This window comes from Eubalaena glacialis, chromosome 20, assembly GCF_028564815.1.
Source record: "Eubalaena glacialis isolate mEubGla1 chromosome 20, mEubGla1.1.hap2.+ XY, whole genome shotgun sequence".
Lineage (NCBI taxonomy): Eukaryota > Metazoa > Chordata > Mammalia > Artiodactyla > Balaenidae > Eubalaena > Eubalaena glacialis.
Window position 1 is genome coordinate 10,043,683 of NC_083735.1, and position 20,912 is coordinate 10,064,594.

General features: G+C 40.7%; 1 protein-coding gene across 1 annotated transcript in view; it reads left to right on the forward strand.

The window, feature by feature from the left end:
* Positions 1-20,912, forward strand: part of CSMD1 (CUB and Sushi multiple domains 1) — a 1,818,880-nt gene that overhangs the window by 1,785,526 nt on the left and 12,442 nt on the right. Inside the window, exons 56-64 of the mRNA XM_061177359.1 lie at positions 1,604-1,777; positions 2,730-2,912; positions 9,179-9,355; positions 9,995-10,174; positions 12,462-12,635; positions 12,924-13,097; positions 14,792-14,865; positions 15,889-16,000; positions 17,739-17,918. Coding sequence (XP_061033342.1) covers positions 1,604-1,777; positions 2,730-2,912; positions 9,179-9,355; positions 9,995-10,174; positions 12,462-12,635; positions 12,924-13,097; positions 14,792-14,865; positions 15,889-16,000; positions 17,739-17,918 — 1,428 coding nt within the window. The remainder of the gene's footprint in view (positions 1-1,603; positions 1,778-2,729; positions 2,913-9,178; positions 9,356-9,994; positions 10,175-12,461; positions 12,636-12,923; positions 13,098-14,791; positions 14,866-15,888; positions 16,001-17,738; positions 17,919-20,912) is intronic.

A 20,912-nucleotide genomic window follows, 5' to 3' on the forward strand; every position in this document is an offset into this window, starting at 1 on the left:
GAGACTTTTTTCCTGCAAGTCAGGGTCCCACAAAGCCCTTTCAATCTACCCCGGAAACCTGTCTCAAATTCTAACTGTAACAAAACAACGAATTTCTACAGAGAAAGAGAGCGATGACTTTCAAAAACAAACGTACAGGATTACATGACAAAACACATCTGTAAATGTATTACTATCCTCATCAAGCTTTATGTTTTCTGGTTTTCTGTGCCTTCACACACGGGAATTTTTCAGAGAAATTAGTTTTGTTTTGTTTGTTTTTCTCCCCAAAGATTTCTCTTGCATCTTCCCTGGTGTCTGTGAGACTTGTATTGGTTGTTGCAATGATGCCAGCGTGCTCCAACCTCCAGGAACCAGGTTTTAACTGATCTCATTTTCCAAGGGGCGACTTCCCACCACTTGCTGTCTTTAACCGCTGGAATTACCGTGAATTTGGGAATACACGCTCGCAGAGGAGCGTTTTGTTTTCACGTGCTCTGCAGCAGCTAACCTCCATCTCTATTTTTGCTGTTATACTGTTCCACTGATTTTTTTCTCTTTTATTTCACTTGGAACTGATCATTTATCAACAATTTCACTGATTCAGCTCTAGTTAGCTTCTTTTTAGGACTCCGTAGATAAACTCCTCTTGTCCAGGGAGTGGATGTCAGTGTAAGACAGTCTCAGGGGAGGGCTTATGTGACTCAGGGGATGGGTGATGCCTTCCAACCTTTCAAACCTGCCCCTCTGGCTGGCATCACTTTGGGGTTGTCAGTGACCGAATGCAGCCCCTCGAGGATGTTAAACCAGCAGAGCCTTTGAATACTCTTTGGCATCTTCAGCCCAGTTAGCTGTTTGTACGTGATATAAAATTTGCCCATGGCTAACCCTAATTTTGGACTTTATAGAAAGGGAGAGATAAGTCTTTACCATCCTATGGTAATCTGGATTCTAGAATTTTCCTTCTTGAGGGATAATTATGATTAGATGATGGGCCTGATTTGGTATAGTTATAAAGAAATGAGTGGACTACTTGAGGAAAATATTAATCAGTAATGTATTATTATTTTTTTTACTTAGACATTTTAGATTGCCACCTATTCAAAGAAAAATTGTTAGATGGTCTCTCTAGACATGGGAGCTGGAAGAGGAAGCAGATTTGACCGAGTTTTGTCCCCAAGCAAAGCATGATTGTCATACTAACTGAAGAAGTAATGAAAATAGTTTTGGTGAATCTATGTTAGTTTCTAACATTTTGTATAACACTGCTTACTTAGCATACAGTTAAGGGCAGATGGAAAAAATTTAGGTAGAGTGACTTTCTTTTTTGAAAACCTAAATATCAATTTCTACCTTAAGCAAAGCTATCTTAACCTAATAAAAAACAAACAAAAACTTCATTGACGGACCCTTTCCTGGACTTCAGCAACATGACTATTCAGGGTAGAGGGAGGGTCGTCTGGAATTGGCATTTCTTCTCCAGGGCACTGCAGCGATGTGCAGCGTATTCGGGTGTTTTTGTTGATCGGTGATGATTGTATGAGTCTCTGAGGGACACTGACCAACACAAAGCAGCTTAACAGGAACAATGTACTCACTGATTTGATTTGATTTTTTTCTTAAGTTATTTCGTGTGGACACCCAGGGGTCCCTGCCAACGCCATCCTAACTGGAGACCTGTTTACATCTGGGGCCGTGGTTCACTACTCATGCCAAGGGAGGCGGAGTCTCGTAGGCAACAGCAGCAGGACTTGCCAGGAGGACAGTCACTGGAGCGGAGCCCTGCCCCACTGCACAGGTGGGCATGGCGCAGTCAGCTCTTCATGCCAAATACTGGGCAGTGGTGCCATTCTTTGAAGTTGGTGTTATTCCGTTCTAGCCAAGTACGCCCTTATGATATAGCGTCAGTGTCGTCTTCGTTCTCCTTCCCTTTAAACACCTATCACGGCACATTTTCCTCTGCAAGAGCCTCCCTAGCACCTGAGTAGGAAGCTTGCTCACCTTGACTCAGTTGGCCCCCGTTTTTCCCTCCTTTTCTGTGCTTCCTCTCAATTCTCCCACATCTTTCCTGTCTATGTCGTCAATTGTTACATCAATCCCGTTTGGAAAAAATATCAACTTAATTCTTCCATGAATGTTTCATAATAATAAACAAAATAAACATAATCAGCAGATCGACACAGCGTAGAAGCATCAAACCTCTCATTTGATTTTTTTCGTTCCCAACGCACCTTCACCCGCATCTCCTCGTCAGCATCCTCACCAGCATTTGCAACGAGCAATTCCTGCATTTACCGTCCCCAGTATTTTATTTCTTCTGAAGAATATCAATTATTGTCACAACCATATTTTAATAAGCTATTTTGATTTTAGTTACACAACCGTCCCCAGTATTTTATTTCTTCTGAAGAATATCAATTATTGTCACAACCATATTTTAATAAGCTATTTTGATTTTAGTTACACAACCGTCCCCAGTATTTTATTTCTTCTGAAGAATATCAATTATTGTCACAACCATATTTTAATAAGCTATTTTGATTTTAGTTACACAGACACAATTTCTTAGCGTCTTCCGTTTTTGTGCTGTAATAAAGAACATCTTTCTCACGAGATTTCCAGAATGCTGTATGACTGTAACCGTGTTCGATACACATTTACATAAAGTTTCATTCCCTTTAAACATAACAGCCCTGTTTTAAACGAGTCTAACAGCATTGAGTATTGCCATACGTGTTTGTGTTCCGTAGGAAATAATCCTGGATTTTGCGGTGATCCAGGGATCCCAGCACATGGGTCTCGGCTTGGAGATGAGTTTAAGGCCAAGAGCCTTCTCCGCTTCTCCTGTGAAATGGGCTACCAGCTGCGGGGCTCGGCCGAGCGAACGTGTCTGCTCAACGGGTCGTGGTCAGGACTGCAGCCCGTGTGCGAGGGTAAGTTCAAGCCTGAAAGTCAGCGTTTCAGGTTGAAACCAGGTAACTCACTCTAAAATGACCAGTAACATTCCACAAAAATCCTACAGGTTTACACTATTTCTACAATTAACCTATTTCCCCCCCAAACGTATAAGAGAATCATCAAAAAGCACAGCTGGGCATACGGAGTTACCTGACTGTTCAAAAGATCATATGACGCTGTACTAACCCTTTGAAAGTCCGTGGTCTAAAGGAGGTGTCTGTCTGCTCCTGGTGACGATCTCTGTGTGACTTTGCCGTGTTTTGTGGCTGCTGGTGGCGAGAGCTGAGGCGAAGGAGCTGTGAGTAGGGCCGAGTGAGCCACTGCTGGGAGCTCCCTGCAGGCTGGGAGAGGTTTGTGTTCACATGTTACGTCCAGTCTGTTGGTGGCCCCTGCTCAGAGCGCTGTGTTGCCAAAGATTCTCGGGTTACTTTCCGTATAATATTTTGGAGTGAGTGTATTTATTGTACTATTTAAGAGGCATGATAGGAAATGGTGGGAAACCCCAGTAATACCAGTAAAATGCCACGGCTCTTTATAGACACGGTGTCATGTCTTGGCAATGCCCGTCTTAAGCAGAGGTGAGCTGACATGTCATGAGTGTGTTCAGAGTCTAGAAAATAACCGAGTTAGAATTCGGACAGATAAGACTTAACATTTGCACACAAACTTCTCAGTGACTGAATTTTCAAGTCTAAAACACATACACAAATTAATTACCTAGTTTTACACGTATGAAACACTTTCCATAGAATTTGATCAGCTTGAATAAACTCACACAATATCAACACCAGAAATATAGATCAAGTTCCCTTAATCTTTATTTTCCCTACTATGTCAACTCTCCTTGTACTGTCACTCATTTTATTATAAGTGTTACATAGATAAGTAGAATATAATATGCATGTATCTAATCTGACTGTATTTTACATAGTTAACTGTATCATATGTAATCTACATAATGTAAAATGATATATATGAATAAGCCAATCCTATGTATGCGTGTGTGTGTGTATACTCTCATTGAGAGTCAAAGATTATCCTGGAGATACCTATCTATCTCTCTATATAGAGATAAGTATACATGATAATCCAAGATAATGTTTGACTCCAAATTGCCTCTTGACAATCAAGTTAATGTAAATCTTAAGATTAGGCCCTAAGGAAGTTAAATCAAATATGACTAAATAGTTGTGGGGAAATGTCATCTGCAGCTGTGATTTGCAGGATGATGCCATTTCTATTGACTGAAGTATGCGACTATAAGTTAGTAGAACTTTTCTCACTCTCAGTTCCCTCCCCTCTTGTAGAAATTTGAATATTAAAATTTGCATGAGAGCATGTCTTTCTCACCAAAACCAGAACATTTTCTGTTGTATAGTATAGTACCTCAAAGTTACACATGACCTCCGTAATCTACAATTACACCCCATCTAACCTTTTCTCTATACCACACCTGTGAATTTTTGGTCCAGAAGTATTTGAACATTATGAAAATTAAATAAGATTTCCACATCAATCCATGACATATTAAACAATAGTAGGCCCACCTTCTTATTGAGAACAACTATAAAACAACAAAATACATGAGACAATTATGTGGGTTATTAAACAACAGACAGGGCGTGACTGTGTTCCTTAGGAGAAAATAAATAAGGTGAGCTCCATAACCCCTCTGTCACTCTGTGCATTTTTCTTGCTGGGAAGCTGGGAAGCAGAACCCAGGTGGTACAGTGGCTTGGTGAGGTGATGAAGTAGAAATTGTTGTAGGTTACTGAAATGGAATTTGCAGAAACGGGAATCCAGGAAGAGGGAACTGACAATGGGAGGGCCCCGGAATTCTGTAGGCGTGTTCACAGGGTGACTCAGCTGAGGGCTGGGCCGACAAGCACACATGAGACTCAGTGACGCACAGACCTTCTTAGCGGAGAGCAGACCTGTGATAGTAGAAGTCACACTGTACTGAGAGACACTGTACACTCAGGACATTTCTTGGAGGCCTAGAGCCCATGCATTGTGAATAGGTACCACTCCCTAAAATCAGGGGGACAGGCTAGAACTAAGAGCACATCATGTTAGGACTCAGACTAACTAGCTCTCCGCTAACAGAATAAAACTGATGACAAGACCCAAAAGATCTATAACTACTTTCAAAGCCCACCAGAGCAAAGCCCAACATCTGTTAAAGGAATGACATGCTGCATGCAGTAGTTCATTCACAGTGTCCAGCATACAATAAGCAGTTACTGCATCGGCACAACCCAGAGCAGTATGACCCGTAGTCCAACCCAGCAACCAACAAGCTAAACAAACAACAGAGATAGAATCTGATCCTGAGATGACCCGAATGTTGAAAAACACACATAAGGATTTAAATAAGCTATTAAAAGCATGTTCAAGACTTTACAGTAAATGGAATCAAAACAGGGAATCTCAACAGAGAAATGAAAATAATGAAAGAGAATCAAATGGAAACTCTGGCAATGAAAAGTACATTATCTGATCAAAAGTTTTCTGGATCAACTTAGCAGATGAAAAATGTCAGAAGGCTCAGTTAACTTGGATACAGGTCAGTGAAAATTATCCACTCTGAAAAACAGAGGGAAAGAAGATGGAGAAAAAAAATCCCAGCACAATAATTTCCTGTTGGATAATATCAAGCAGTTTAATGTACTTGTAATTGGGGTTCTAGAAGAGAAGGAGAGAATGGTGCAGAAAATTATTTGAAAAAATACTGGTTAAAAGTTAACCAAATTTGGTGGGGAAATATAGCTTCCAAGGCTCAACAAACCTCCCTTAGATACATTCTGTGCTATTAGGGATGGTCATTTACTTGAGACTGTACATTCTATATTGGGTTTATCTCAAGCACTTAAGTCTCCTGCAAATTTAAAAAGTGAAAAAATTAAAGCGGTTGAGAGTGAGTAATGTTTTCCATACAAATCTCACTTTGTTGCTGGGATATGGCACTATGAGCTTTATTCCAGCAAAACATAAAGGAATTCATTTATTTGATTAGGAGAGCTTAATTGGACTTCATTTCATGATATACTTAACTCAGACTATACAAAGTACTCTTTAAATAGCATTTAGTTTATCAATAGTCAGAAATTCAAAGGGTTCCTATAAAATCCTTATAAACTTGGACCTTAAAATCTGTATAAAGAAAGAAGTTGAGTTACTAAAATGTTTCAGTACTAAAAATATTTCTCAAATATGCCCCACAAAACTGGCTACTTCCAAATTGCATTGTACAGAAATCATGGGAAGCTGCACAATTAATAGTATGTGTTACACTCGCTAAAACAACAAATGATGGGTAGGATATATGACTAACTCCCCTTCCCACTACCCCCCCTCCACATGTAGAAGTCTTAAAACTTTTTTGGAGAATCTATTGCTTTATATTTTTTCTCACTTGTTATCGTAGGTCCGTATCTTTGGGGCACATATTCTTTTTTGTAGAAAATGGGGTTATCAGTGACTTTTTCATTGCCACAAAGGTTAGCCATGACCTATATATTCAATCCCCTAACAGAGGTCACCTCCCTCCTGATAATTTACCTTCTCTGAATCTGTTAAAACATTAGCTCCTGATGGATATTTCAATAAATTATAAAGAGGAGGAGTCATGCATCACAAAAGAAAAATATTTTAAAAATTCTTCAACATCAAAGAACTTAAATTTATAATATATTTTCATCACTTTAAGCCATGTTTTCTTTTGTTAGCAATCTCGTCTTTTAATCACAGGCTCATTGACTTACTTTTCAAATGGATATATCCTACCAAGTTGCTTAAATATAACTACATCTTTGGGGTTAGTTGCATTAGGCAACTCTTAATCCTCTTTCCCATGAGATTATGATAAAGTTGACCTTTTATTCAGGTAATGGACATGGGATTAAAATGATGATAATGAAAATAACAATACTAGTACTACTACTAATCTACCAGATTGTTTACTAGGCATTTTGCACTTGGTATGTGTAATCTTACGACAACAGGGAGCAATTATCTTTCTTATACCCATTTTACAGTGAAGACACTACATGTTGAGAACTTGAATTGATCACTAACATTTATTTAACTTGTATGATCAGAGAGTCAAACCTATAACTATTTGACTCAATTTAACAGCAATCTTCCTAATACAGCATGCTAAGTGAATGGTATTGATATCTGTGAACAATAAAGTGCATTTGGAATAAGTATAATGCTATTTCATTATAAATTGAGTAAAAGAAAATAATCTTTTACCAAAAGGAGTCACATTAACCAAATGTACTTTAAAAAGGATGTATTTTAAAAGAAATTTTAACTTGTAATTTTTTAAAAAATCTTGTTTTCCTTCTAGTGACCCTACATTTAATCTCTTGTTTTGCTTTAGTGATAGTCCCCGTATGTCTTAAAACATTAAGACCTTGACGTAAAAACAGCTATGTTGACTCTGTTTTCTAACCCTCATTTTCATAGGCAAAGCCATCAGTGAAAGTGTCCCTGTCAGGAAAAAAAAAGTTAACCATGAATTTGATTTTATAGGATACAATATTTGAGGGAACTTTATAAACATTAGGATGTCATTATTATGATGGACATTCTTTTACTGACAGTATATTAAGTTGAATATGTTTTCAACAGTAACCTGCTTTAGTTTAGCATTAGTCCTTCACAGATCACTTTTGAAAATTGCTACATAGATTTTAATAGCAGATATGATTAGAATAAAATATAATATACCCAGGTATCTTTTGTTATGAATTGGATCAATATAATTCTTTGCTTTGTCAGGCTTGCATTCATACGTGTGCGCGGTAACTGTGCACAGGAAATGATGAATCAGTATTTGTTGAATGGATGAGGAATTGTCTTGAATAGGCCAACAGCTTGGATTTTTGCATTGTGAAATTTTTATTTATGTCACAGCCATCAAAGAACTTTTGAGCTTTGGAGAATGTTAGGCATCCTCTGCTTCAGGATTGGTAAACATATCTCATCTCAAATGCCAACCGAGAAACTACTGAACAATGTGTTAGAAGGGATTGTAAGTCCAAACCCAGGCTCATCAGGGAAGAGGGTTATAATTGATTAGTTATGTCCGACGTGGGCACAGGCATAGAAGCACCAGCATGTGTGCTTTTTATTTGTCAAACAAGATCTAGTCCAACCTGAGAGTATGTGCATTTTTTAACATAATATGATAGGGAATTCCCTAAACTTCCATTATGGTGGCTTTTACTTTGCAATCTGTTTTCTTTCACTTTTTTAAGAAGAGTGTGTCTTTATTCTCAAGGCTAGATTTGAAAGTGGAGCAATTAAACAGGCAAGAGTATTTGCAAATACTTTGGTCATTCTCAGAAAAAGAACTCATGATACATTCTTGTTATTAAAATTCACATTCTTTGTATGTCTGCCTGTTGTGCATTATTGTGGGAGGCTAAGGAGGAAAAATAACCATCTTTATGGTAAATGGGTTTAACTGAAAAAGGCAAAAAACCTGTTATGGATTAAAATCTTCACCTTGATACACACCCAGCAGCTGCTGAGTTTCCTTGTTCGCTGATGAAGGAATACACATGATAGATCCTCAGAGTGTAGATCTGTTACACTGCCCAGCGTTAGCTGAAGTCTTCATGCCTGTACATGGCATTGCAGTCGTCTGGAGAGAGATTTAAGGTACAGCCATTCCAAAGCCAGTTAACACAGCTGCCCGTAGATTGGGGAACATTGAGGAGACCTTTTCACAGAACAGTTTAAGTGTAGTCATTCATATTCCTCAGGCATCCCTTATTTTTTAAAATGAATTGTCCTGGAGATGTAAAATATGACCTGATTTGCCCAGGTTTTTTTAACTCAGCTATTGCAAGAGGGAGACAATTCTGAGTCACTAATGTCATACAGACCCTTTAAAAGATCATGGTAATTTTACTGTTTGTTATAAACATGTTAAATCTCAGACTACCATGGTTTTGAATTGTCAGTGCTTTAACTCATCTTTTAATCTGTTTGGAAGTAATGCGTTTTAGAAAAGATAATACAGACATGTAGCTTGCACATTTGTAACTCATCCATAAGAGAATGGCATGAGTCTTAAAGTAAAATATGTGTGAAAAGTTTCCCATGGTTACGTGTCCTGTGATTTTTGGAATAAATGCGCAGTCTGTTACCCCGATGGCCTTTGGCCTCTCAGGGTCCTCACGTGGTGACGGGTCTCTCTGTATGGCCCGGTTTTGTTCCCTCACAGCCGTGTCCTGTGGGAACCCGGGGACGCCCACCCACGGCATGATCGTCAGCAGCGACGGCGTCCTGTTCTCCAGCTCCGTGGTCTACGCCTGCTGGGACGGCTACAGGACCTCGGGGCTGACCACACGGCACTGCACCGCCAACGGGACCTGGACGGGTACAGCCCCCGACTGCACACGTGAGTGGCCTGCTGTCCTGGTGGGTCCAGGGCATCACACTGACATCTAACTGACAGAGAAAATAAATTGATTTTATAGTGTTGTACTGATTTTTTTAATCCATAGAGAAAACGGGATTATATCCTATCATACATAGGTTTGATATTATGGCCATTTATTAAGCACTTTTAGATTTTTCTTCACTTTCTTATTTATATGGTTGAAAATGCTTTCCATGGCTGGTTGGGTTGGATATTGTAAAACTGAGGTCCAAGAAAGTCAAGGTTTGTTCTCTCTGTAGACCAGTTAGTCTGAAGGAAATGGGGCAGGTGCTTGGTTCTCTGATCTCAGCCTGTGCCTCTGTGCTTGACTCTATGGTGTGACCCCTCATCACGCCTAACCCAGGACTGGACATGGGTGACAGCTGTCACCCGCACAGCCAACCAGCAGTGGGACAGAAACAAGCGGTTCCAAACATACAGCCTCCTGACCGCCAGCCAGTAAAACTGTCAAACAGAGAGAGGGGAGTATTGCTGTAATAATACACGCCTTAACCACTCTGAATAGCAGCTTAAGGAGAGTCACTTAAATAGAAACCGGGAATAAGTCATTTCATGATAATGTGTTTTTCCGACTCTTTTTTGTTCTTCACTTACTAGTTATAAGCTGTGGAGATCCAGGTACACTGGCAAATGGCATCCAGTTTGGGACAGATTTCACCTTCAACAGTACGGTCAGCTACCAGTGTAACCCCGGCTACACCATGGAACCTGCCACGTCCTCGACTATCCGCTGCACCAAAGACAGTGCGTGGAATCACAGCAAACCTACCTGCAAAGGTTTGTGTGTTTTACTCACGCATATAGAAGTCTTTATTGAGTTATGTTTTATTTCATTTTGCAAGCATCTCTGTAGACCTTCTATGCGCCAGGCATTCTTGTAAACTCATTCGCAAATATTAAATCACTTCATTTTCTTAGTACTTTAATCTCCGCTTTACAGACGGGAGACTGACTCACAGAGTTTTAGTAAATGCTCAGGGTCACAGATCAGGGCTTGGAGACATCAGGGTTCATTGGCAGTCCCACTCCCTCTGGAGTCTGTGCTGTGAACCCCAGCTTTGCTCTCTCTTGGTGAACGCGGCCGTGTTAAGTCTGTGGCAGATACGATGGGGACCGTTACCACGGGGACGTAGAGTCAGGTCAGAGAGAGAAGCCAATCATCAAATAAGGCAGAATAGGGGCAGCGATTGTCAGTGCGTGTTGTTCTGTGGGCTTTGGATGTGGAGACTAACGGTGCCACATGGTGTGGAGATGGTATGGAAAGATTTACGACTTGGACAGCAGGCTTTCCAGGGAGAGCAGAGCGGGCGGAAGGTGTCTGCGTGGCTTGAGGGAAGCAGGGGAGCAGGGGGGTGACAGCTGTGCCGGGGCTGGATGTGCACGGTTACGGCTCTGCACCAGCACCAGAGGGAGCCCGCAGGCCCGTGTCAGCTGGGCCGGAGGGGAAGCGAGAGGGGAGGGTGTGGAAGCCGGCAGTGATCAAACATCCAAAAGGGGTGCCCTACTCTTTATTAGACGACGGACAGATAAAAACTGTGAGTTGAGAGCTGGACCAGCAGGAAGCCTTAGTGAGGAAGGCGCCATGTTCCGAGGGCTCTGAAGGACACGTCGTTTGTGTAGAGCTTGTTGTGAGGCTCAGGTGAGACCTCCGCGCCGGACGGCAGTGTTTCCAACCCTTCTGGCCTGGGCGGTTCTGAGCGTGCCCTGGTTTCCTCCCACTAGAGGGTGAGGACCCCTGTCTTCCATCCTTCTTTCCATCTGCAGTTATTAATACGATGCTGCTGTGGAGCGGGTATCAAATGGATGTTTAATGAAGCTCACACAGTTGTGTTGGGACTGTTACAGCCACATGAGCTTGTTGATGGCACTTGTCCATAGATGTCAGGTCCCTGGGACTTCATATGTTTGTGTGGGTCTCTGTCCCTCTGTTTAGAATCTGTTGCATTAATAATACTTCCATGGCCAACCAGGCCCTTGCGGAAGAGACCTCTCTCTCCTCCTGAATTTTTCTCCTGCCGGCCGCCCTTGTCCTCCCCTCCGTGGAACCATGTCACTCTTCACCGTTCCCACCCGGGGGCCTTACCACTTGACATCGTCTGTCTAGGGCCACGTTCCCCCAATCTTCACATAGGGATTCTCCAGAAATATTTGCTGAATAGACAGAGAGAAGGTTGAATGGCAAGAGAAGGGCCCATTTCCAGCTTCCGGTTGTGCATGAGTGGTTCTGGGTCTGTGTGTCTTTCTCACGTGCGAATGCCCATGAGAAACTGCAGGTGAGAAAATACAGGTGAGTCTTCCCTCCTGCTGCCTTCTGCTGCCTGGACTGCCATTGGCAAACCTCCTCCAGTGTGAAAAGTCTAAGAGCTCTTGGATCTTCAGGGAAGCTTTTAGACGAGGCGTCTTAGGATAATGGCTGGAGTGGGAAAGGTGGACGCCAGCTCCAGCTGGGGAGTCACTCGTGAGAACGTGTTCTGGCCCGAAGCTCCTAGACTGTGATCAAACACTGGCAAGTGGTTTCTTACAGAATCTTCTTCAACCGTGCAATCACTGGTTTTTAATTCTTCAGCAAATGGATCAACAGACTATGTCTTTTGGAAATTATATGCTATCTTTATATAAAGAAAAAAATACAGATAGAGGGAGAAATTCTTACCATCTGTATATATAAATTCAAAAGTCCGTACTCATGTCATGGGACCACGTTCTGACTGGATTTGTCTCTGGTACACAACATAAAAAGACATAAATCGAACAGCAGTCTTTCTTTCTTTCTTGGTCTTATACATATTGAGACTGTTGTGTTTAATCCCACACTTTCTTTTACAGTGTGATATCTTTTGACTTTGCTTGGCTTTTATGGACTTGATCTAAATTAATGAAGAAATATTGGAGAAAAGTTTTATTATTTTGATTTACTGTCTTTCTCAATAATCTTCTATTAAAAAATTCAGCCCTTTGTAGATGTCATTTGCAACGCAGGCAAAATTAAAATGTGAGTCATTGGTGTATTATGGTTGTGGTAGAAACTCTAGAATGTTGAATCCCATGTGTTCTCTGGAAACAGCTGTCACGTGTGGTCAACCTCCTCCAGTTCAGGATGGGAAAGTGGAAGGATCAGATTTACGCTGGGGCGCCAGTGTGAGCTACAGCTGCGCCCAGGGCTTCCAGCTCTCTCACCCCGCCATCCTCTCCTGCGAAGGCCGTGGCGTGTGGAAAGGAGAGGTCCCCCAATGCCTGCGTAAGTCCTCTGGGAGAACCGGCTCCCGGTCACGTTTGCAAATCACCAACATGCACACCCTCGGTTACAGTATGAGGAAAAGAGCCTGCGTGATTTATAGCCACGTTACAATAGGTAAAAATTCCAATTTGAGACTACACTGCCCAAGGGCAGATTCTGTCCTTTTCATCATTTGTTGGTTTAATAGTGATACCTAGAGATTTAACGGAAACTAGTTAAACACGTTTAATAGGTTAAGCTAATCCAGGGACACAGAATGCGAACCGACGTCTTGGTTGTTTTCTACAGCTGTGTTCTGTGGCGACCCGGGCACCCCCGCTGAGGGACGACTCAGTGGGAAAAGCTTCACCTATAGATCTGAAGTCTTCTTCCAGTGCAGATCTCCCTTCATCCTGGTGGGGTCGTCACGGAGAGTCTGCCAAGCGGACGGCACGTGGAGTGGCACACAGCCCACCTGCATCGGTACTGATGACATGACAGCCCTGAGGGGCTTGGGGATGAGGACATTTCATTCTAAAACTGGACCATCTGTGGGCACATAGATAACGTTCTTGTAGGTAATGCTCCGCGGAGGCACTAATCAGCTACACTGATGGGCAGCCTCTCTTAAATCATGCCAACTGAGTTGGCAGTTCATGTTACAAGTCGCTTAAAAATCGCTCCCAGAGTCTATTCTCTTACCCCAGTCCCTCTATCTCCTGCCCACCTCAATGGACAGCTGCGTTCTTTAGGGGAAAGAGCGCTTTGCGGAAGCTGCCGCTATTGCTGTGGCACCAGAGGGACGCCTGCTTTCCTGTCCCCCTGCCCCGCACTAGACTGTGCACTGCTGGCCATGGTAGAGAGGGCTGCAGGGACACTCGTGCTCTGTTGACTTTCCAACATGAAAATGAAACTTCAAGTCAGAAGACACTCTGTATGTGACCTAACCCCTCATTTTTAGACCTAATCTCTGTCTCATAGAAAGGGTTCAGGTAGAAATTACAGTGGTCGAAAGTCACTCCATCAGCGGTGCAGAGACCTGAATCCTCCATTCCCCCCTCAGAGCCCTCTTTTCCAGCTCCCCCTGCAGACTCAAGGTGACGGCTGGGGTCATTCTGCTTGCCCGGCTCTCCTGAGCACAAGACACGTAGCAAGCAATTAATGATTTATATCCTCGGTTGTTTTCTAAGAAATTAAATGATATCTACTTAATACGGTTGTTTGAGCTTGCTCTTGTGGCACTTAAGAGGTGCCAGGGGTACATTTTTGCACTGAAATCTAAAGATGTTTTAAAAAACACTTTTTATAAAAAATAGTCCTTTGTCATTATGTTATTTACTCATGTGTATGTACATTTTTGTATGTTAATTTATGAATGATTTTGTCAGTAGAAAATACATATTCAGGAACCAAAAAAAAAAATACAGTGTTAGAAATAATTTCATTGAAGCACTGCCTTTTCTAGTTAATGTTTACTGCCATTTGGTTTAGACTATTGCTTTACTGTAGCTATTTCTGAAAAACTTAAAAAAAAATGTTTTTCTTCCCCTGATAGGTTAGTTTCTCTTGAAAACATACTTTTTAAAAAAAGTTATCTATTTTGTTTTCCCACTAGCAGTGGAGAGCAGCCATAGTAAAGCTGAAGTGCTCGCTGATGGCTGAAATACTACATTTTTTGGAAAATTATCACTGTTGGTCTACTATATGCTTCTGTTTCTAAGCATTAAGTATATTCCTCATTTTGGAATCTTGAAGAAAATTAATTCAGGGCATTTGGAGTAATGTAATATATGGCCAAAGGAGATGGTAATTAATTAAATCCTTAAAAAATGATCATAATAATAGATAATTATTGAAGATAATATACTATTAACCTACCAATACATCAGTAGAGAAAAATTAAACCAGAGAATGGAAAAGAATGTGCTTATTCTGATATAGAAAATAATACACAGAGCAATTCAGAGTCTGATAAAGCACTAAAAATTAATATCTAAAGAAAATATCTGAAAACAAGGCAAAAATAGCAATTTAATTTTAGACTTTTGTGCAAAACATCTTGCACATTTGACAAAACACAATTTTCTGAATTTCATAAGACCTGTTAGTAAAAATGTTAGAATCCCTGTAATAACCATATCTGGTTCTCTAATTTTTGTTTTAATTGTGAATTTCAGACCCTGCTCACAACAGCTGCCCAGACCCCGGTACCCCACAGTTTGGAATACAGAATAGCTCAAGAGGATATGAGGTTCTCCATTTTTGTTTCACCATGTTTTTCTCTACGTTGAAATGAAACTGATACTTAAACATATGTGTGTTTTTATGTACCGTATTTGATTCAAGTTATATTTGCCCAAACAAAATCCATTCAGAGACGATTTCTGCTTGTTATTTTAACTGTCAACACTGAGATAACTGTATGTATCTTATTCACACAGTATTAACTGCTATATTAATTTCTATTTGAAAGCATGCATATTTTTGTATTTTTTGTCTGCTGAACTGACACAGCAAATCTCAAAGCAGGGTGGCTTGCCACTGAAGAGCTACAAATAAAAAGACCCCATTTGGTGACCTCATAGAATAGGTGAATAGTATTAAATTCTAGAGACAAACACTGAAGAAGAAAATGGATTCAAGCCCCGTAGTCTAGGGTTCCTGTATGGTATCTCTTCTCTATATGATCTCTCATAACTCTTAAGAGTGGTTAGCATGCTCAATATTGAATATTTTGAATGTTCATTTAACTTTTTAAGTAAAAAGTACATTAACATGAATATTGGAGAAATACCTAAAGATGGAAAGTAGTGAAGCTTGAAATACAATGTTTCAACCATCTTAAGTAATCGAGTGACTTCAGGGGTCTCTGATCGGATGGCTTTGAAAGCCAGAGCTAACTGTGCACACTCTGTTCAAGCTGGGGATCCTGTTAATTTAGAATAAAAGTCCTTTTTCTTCAGCCACTTCTCCCTGTTTTTTCTGAAACTTAAAATGTTCTCGTTTGATTGGCCCTGACGCACACTGGCCCCTTCCTGACGGCCTTCGTACACCCTGCCGAGGACGTAGGTTAAAGCCAGCACACTTTATACTGGGGCTCACATGCGGCCTTGAAGGCTCAGGTAACATCTTCTGGCATATAGACACGTAGTGCAAATATATCAGAACACTGGAAAATACTACATGTGTCTGTCGTTCTCACTGACTTACCATAAGAAACCCAAGTTTTGGTCACCCCTGGTTTCAGCAGTTCCTCACTGGGTTTCCCCTCCAGGTCGGAAGCATGGTGTTTTTCCGGTGCAGAAAAGGTTACCACGTTCAAGGTTCTACAACGCGAACTTGCCTGGCGAACCTGACGTGGAGCGGCATCCAGACAGAGTGCATCCGTAAGTGCGACCCCTGCTCGAGGTCGGCAGGAACCTGTCTACTCTCCAGCGGCTGGGGAGTGTTTTACCTTCCCGGGAAATAATGAGGAACTTATTTTTGTTTGTTTGATTGTTTTCAGTTCCCTAAACTCCTGTTTCTCAAAGTTTGATTCCCTGGAACCAGCAGCAGCATCACCTGGGGTTCGGCTGAAACGCAAATCTTGAGCCGGATCCCATCCAGACCCACAGGACCTGAGGCTCTGGGGGCCGAGGAGGGTGGAGTGCAGAAGAGGGAGGGGTCCAGTCTGTAGCTCCCAGGCCCTCCAGGTGATACCGAGGCACTTAAGTCTGAGAAGCTGCCCCAAACCAAAGATCAGTGTGGATAACATAGTTAACATTCACGGAGAGAAAACCTCCTTGTGCTGTTATTCTCCTAGTATTTCCATCTCAGGTTATTAAAGATCATGTGATACGTCAGCATATTAATAGAAATGTTTGAAGTGTTCTTTTCGGAGTCTATATATGAATCGATCATTCAAATAGTTACTTAGGACCAAATCTTATTCTGTGACTTAATCATGAGAATTGGGAGAAATGTTGTATGAATGATTAGTAATTAACTTTTCATCCTTTACCAATTTAGTGCAACGTAGTATCTCTTACTAGGTTAGACATAAAGACAAGTACAATGTTACACAAAAATCTTCTAATAGTATATAAGGTGTGATTTTTGTGTATTTATGTATCAGTATTATAAGATGTATATTTATTTCAAAGGTATCATCTCTATTCTGAATCTCTACTTAAATTATATATGTGGATATTATATAGAGAGATATTATATTGATACACACATGCACATCTATGTATGTATATACACATATGTGTGTGTGTTTGTGTGTGGAACTAATAGATCTTCATTACCTTGAAAGTTTGCTGAAGTGCAAAATATTAGGATACTTAAAATGATTGCATTCATGATTTTAATAATGTGAACTTATAATAATCGGCCAAGTCCTTTATTTGACCCATAACTGCGCACTTTATAAAGAATAAATTGAGATCTAAACATTACAACCTTATTTACTCCTAAGTGATATTTTTAAAGGTAATAAGAATCTATATTTCAATTAATTTTCTAAACACACATCGAATTATGGCCAAAATTAATTATTCATTTAACTGAGCATTAAATTTTCTAGTTGCTGTTGGACAAAAATCAAAGCATATTTAAAAATACACTTTAATGTGTATGTGTTTAGTTTGAAGTACTGCTCTTTTAATAAAATTTAACATATTATTTATACTAATAGTATGTCAGAAGTGATTATTTTATTTTTTTAGAAGTGTTTATTTTAAAGCTATGATTTCTATTCTAAATTTCTACACATAATTACACACATGTATGTAGAGAAGGAGATAGATAGATAGGAAGTTAGATGATAGATATCAATAGATAGATAGGTGGAGAGATAGAGAGAGGGAGTGAGCGAGAAGGAGGAGGACAAGCAGAGGGAGGGAGGGGAGGGGGGGGAGAGAGAGAGAGAGAGAGAGAGAGAGAGAGAGAGCTGGCAAACACCAAGGCTTTGTTGTGCTGGAAGCTGCAGCGACCAGAATGTTGGTGATATGTACAGCTCCTGTATTCTCAGTTTTAAATGGTAAACTGATTTCATAGCCATTTCCAATTTTTTTGCTGTATTTCCTTAGACACATACGCTAAGGCTACAGTGGACTACTAATGGATTAAATCCCGTTTCAGCTCACGCCTGCCGCCAGCCTGAAACGCCAGCCCACGCGGACGTGAGGGCCATCGACCTCCCCACTTTTGGTTACACCTTAGTGTACACCTGCCATCCGGGATTCTTCCTCGCGGGTGGATCTGAGCACAGGACGTGTAAAGCGGACATGAAATGGACAGGGAAGTCACCTGTCTGTAAAAGTAAGTCACTGGTGAGAAGTGAAAGTGGGTCCCTGCAGAGCAAGGATGAGTGTCAGTTGCCCATCAGGCTAGTGTCCAGGTTTAAGAGCCACAAGAAATAGCATCTTGGAAGCAACGTCCGTCACCCCAACCAAATCCGTGCTTAATGTGTGTGAGCTGTGTGTATGCGAACATGTGTGTAGTCAGTGTTGGCTACAGTAGTGGCACAGACTAAGGAGATGTGCAGATTTCATTATTTGCAAATCACATTTTAAGGCAAAGAGAAACACATTTTGAGTTAAAAGGAAAATAATATACAGTATATTTTTGGAAAATGTATTTTTTAATGAAAATGGGCAAATATCACCAAATATTGGTGAATGTATAAAATTAAGTCTGTTATTTTTGAGACTGCAAGCTATTTGGCGGTGAAATATAAGTTTATGTGTTCTTGACATTGGTTCTGCTTTTTAAAATTACAAAAGCAATTAACACGGAAATGATGCATTAATGAACTCACAAACTTGTGTATTTGCAAATAAGAGTAATAACTGAGTCAGATTTGATGGCAGCTAACCGTTCAGGTTCTCCACCAAACCCTGCTTAGTCATGCAGCGAGGACTAAGCACAGACAGAATTACGGAGTGTGATAAAGCCCGTGCCTTCAGCTTTAGTTTCCTGGAGACTGTCTGTAGCTCTCACGTTAGGGATTAAGACACTTATGCTTCCTTTGCCCCTCTCTCTCAGAAATAGCAAAATACACACTTTAAAAAAGTGATAATTTGTAGTTTGATGCAAAACTATAAAAGCAAAGAGATTATGCGTTAAATCTAAGTTGATAGACCAAGTTAAACATTCTGCAGGGAAATATTTTGATGTTATTGATTGTTAACTTGTGAGTTCACTGATTGGGTTGGGGACCTGGAAACCTGAGAAGGGTTATGAAGTCGTAGTGATTTTTTGTACATTACCTTTCAGTTGGGGGCAGTAGATCCCAAACAGGAGTGACAAAGGGGTATAAACACCCTCATTTACAAGGCTCTCTGTTGTAACACACTAAATGCAAATGCGCATGTCAGATCCAGATTGATTTCCACTACGAAACTCAGTTTTCCCACAAAAGCAAAGGATATTCTGCTGTGAATATAAGGGTTTAAAATGGATATGTGTAAGATATTCCTATTTTGTGCATTCAAGAAATCTGGAGAAAGGAACTGCTTCAATTTGACATTTTTTCAAACTTATTCGAAAATAAATGTTTTTTGAAAGTGATAATTTGTCTTTTTACTTGTAGGTAAAGGAGTGAGAGAAGTTAATGAAACAGTTACTAAAACTCCAGGTTTGTATACCAGAACAGTTATAGATTTAAATCAAATAAAGTGATTTGTTCTCTCCTATACTCTGTGCAGTGAAACAAATTTTAACATGCAAATTTCTGATTCCATTAGTCAATGAACAAGTTAATGTTTCAGTTATTTAAAACACCAAGCCTACACAGATTCCTCTTTCTCTCATAACCGTGGTTTGTTAATGGAACAATACTTAAAAGGAAAACCTTTGTCCTTGTCACACGCTGTTTTATTAAAAGGTGCCTTAGGCATTTTATAGGCAGAAATGGACATCAAATATTGACCCAGAATGTGGTATAATGGAGAGCCTTATAAAGAGGGTTGTGATTCTTTCCTCCAAATGAGGAAGCTACAGTAAAGGACGCTTTATGACAGCATCAGCTGTGAATTCGAGCAGTTCAAATGCGGGGCTCCATTTTTTTCCCCAAGTATCTCCGTAATTCAGACATCCTCTGCCTCTGAATATGTTAATTATCACTTTTTGTTGTGTGTGGTACCTTGCTTAATGCATGCCATAGCAGATGGGAAAGATGCAGTTTTATTTCCTAACGAAGATGTTCATTACTCCAAATCACCTGGCCTATTGTATCTATGTTATAAATTTAGAGAATATTTAAACAATACAGTGTGTCCCCAAATTATTATGTAAGTCAAACTTTAAAAAAAAGTTTAACAGAAACAGAAAACATTTATAAATATATAAGGTCCCTTTTCTGGGGTTTTCCTTACTCAGGTTTTCGCACTTGTTTCTCAGACATAAAGCTCCGTTCCAGGATCAAAGGTGGAAAGAGTATGTGGAATGCTGTGGTTAAGTAACAGTGCTGGGTTTTGCATTTAATTCTTAGATGAGGCAAGAAGTTCCAACCTAGTTAAAGGAATCCATCCGATGTACACCGTGAAGTATAAAATCTACCTTAAAAAAAACCTTCTGGAGTATTCTATGTAAATGTTATTTATACATATCAAATACAGCAATCAATGCTCTATACAGGCAACATTTTCTTCAGTAAAACGACACAGTCGTTGGTGCTGCTGGTGGTGCTGGTGCTGGTGGTGCTGGTGCTGGTGGTACTGGTGGTGGTGCTGGTGGAGTGTTTGTCCTGTTCTGTTTGCTGCGGTGGTCGTGAAAAGTCTGCAGGCTCTTTCTGAAGCTGCAGACACCCCGTCAGCGTGCCTTACCCTCTCTGAAGGGCAGTGCTGATTCAACAGGGGTCTTTGTTTAGGAGGCACCATCTAGCACCTCCCCGTCGGTGGTTACAGTACACTGCAAACCACCAGCAACAGGTCAGAGGACAGAGACCCGAAAAGATCATCTTCCACGTCCCCAATGGTCACAGCGGGACACAGACCAGCCACTGGGCAGACCAGCCAGGCCGACCCACTGGGATCCACCACCGAGAGGGACCTGAGCGCGAGGCCCAAACACGTGCATTCACAGCTCCAGTTGAGTGTATGCGTTCTCATTAGGGAAAGCAATCTTGACGTTGTTTTAAAGGCTGTTTATTTTAGAAAAGGCTGACAAGGCATTTGGAGCTCGCTGATTAAGAGTGTGGCTCAGTGATGCTGCTGATGACGGGCAGACCTGTTCAGTGTCACTGATCAATCAGCAACTGTGTCAGATGCCTGTGTCATAGCTCCGCTTCAAACTTATTCAATTTTTAAAATT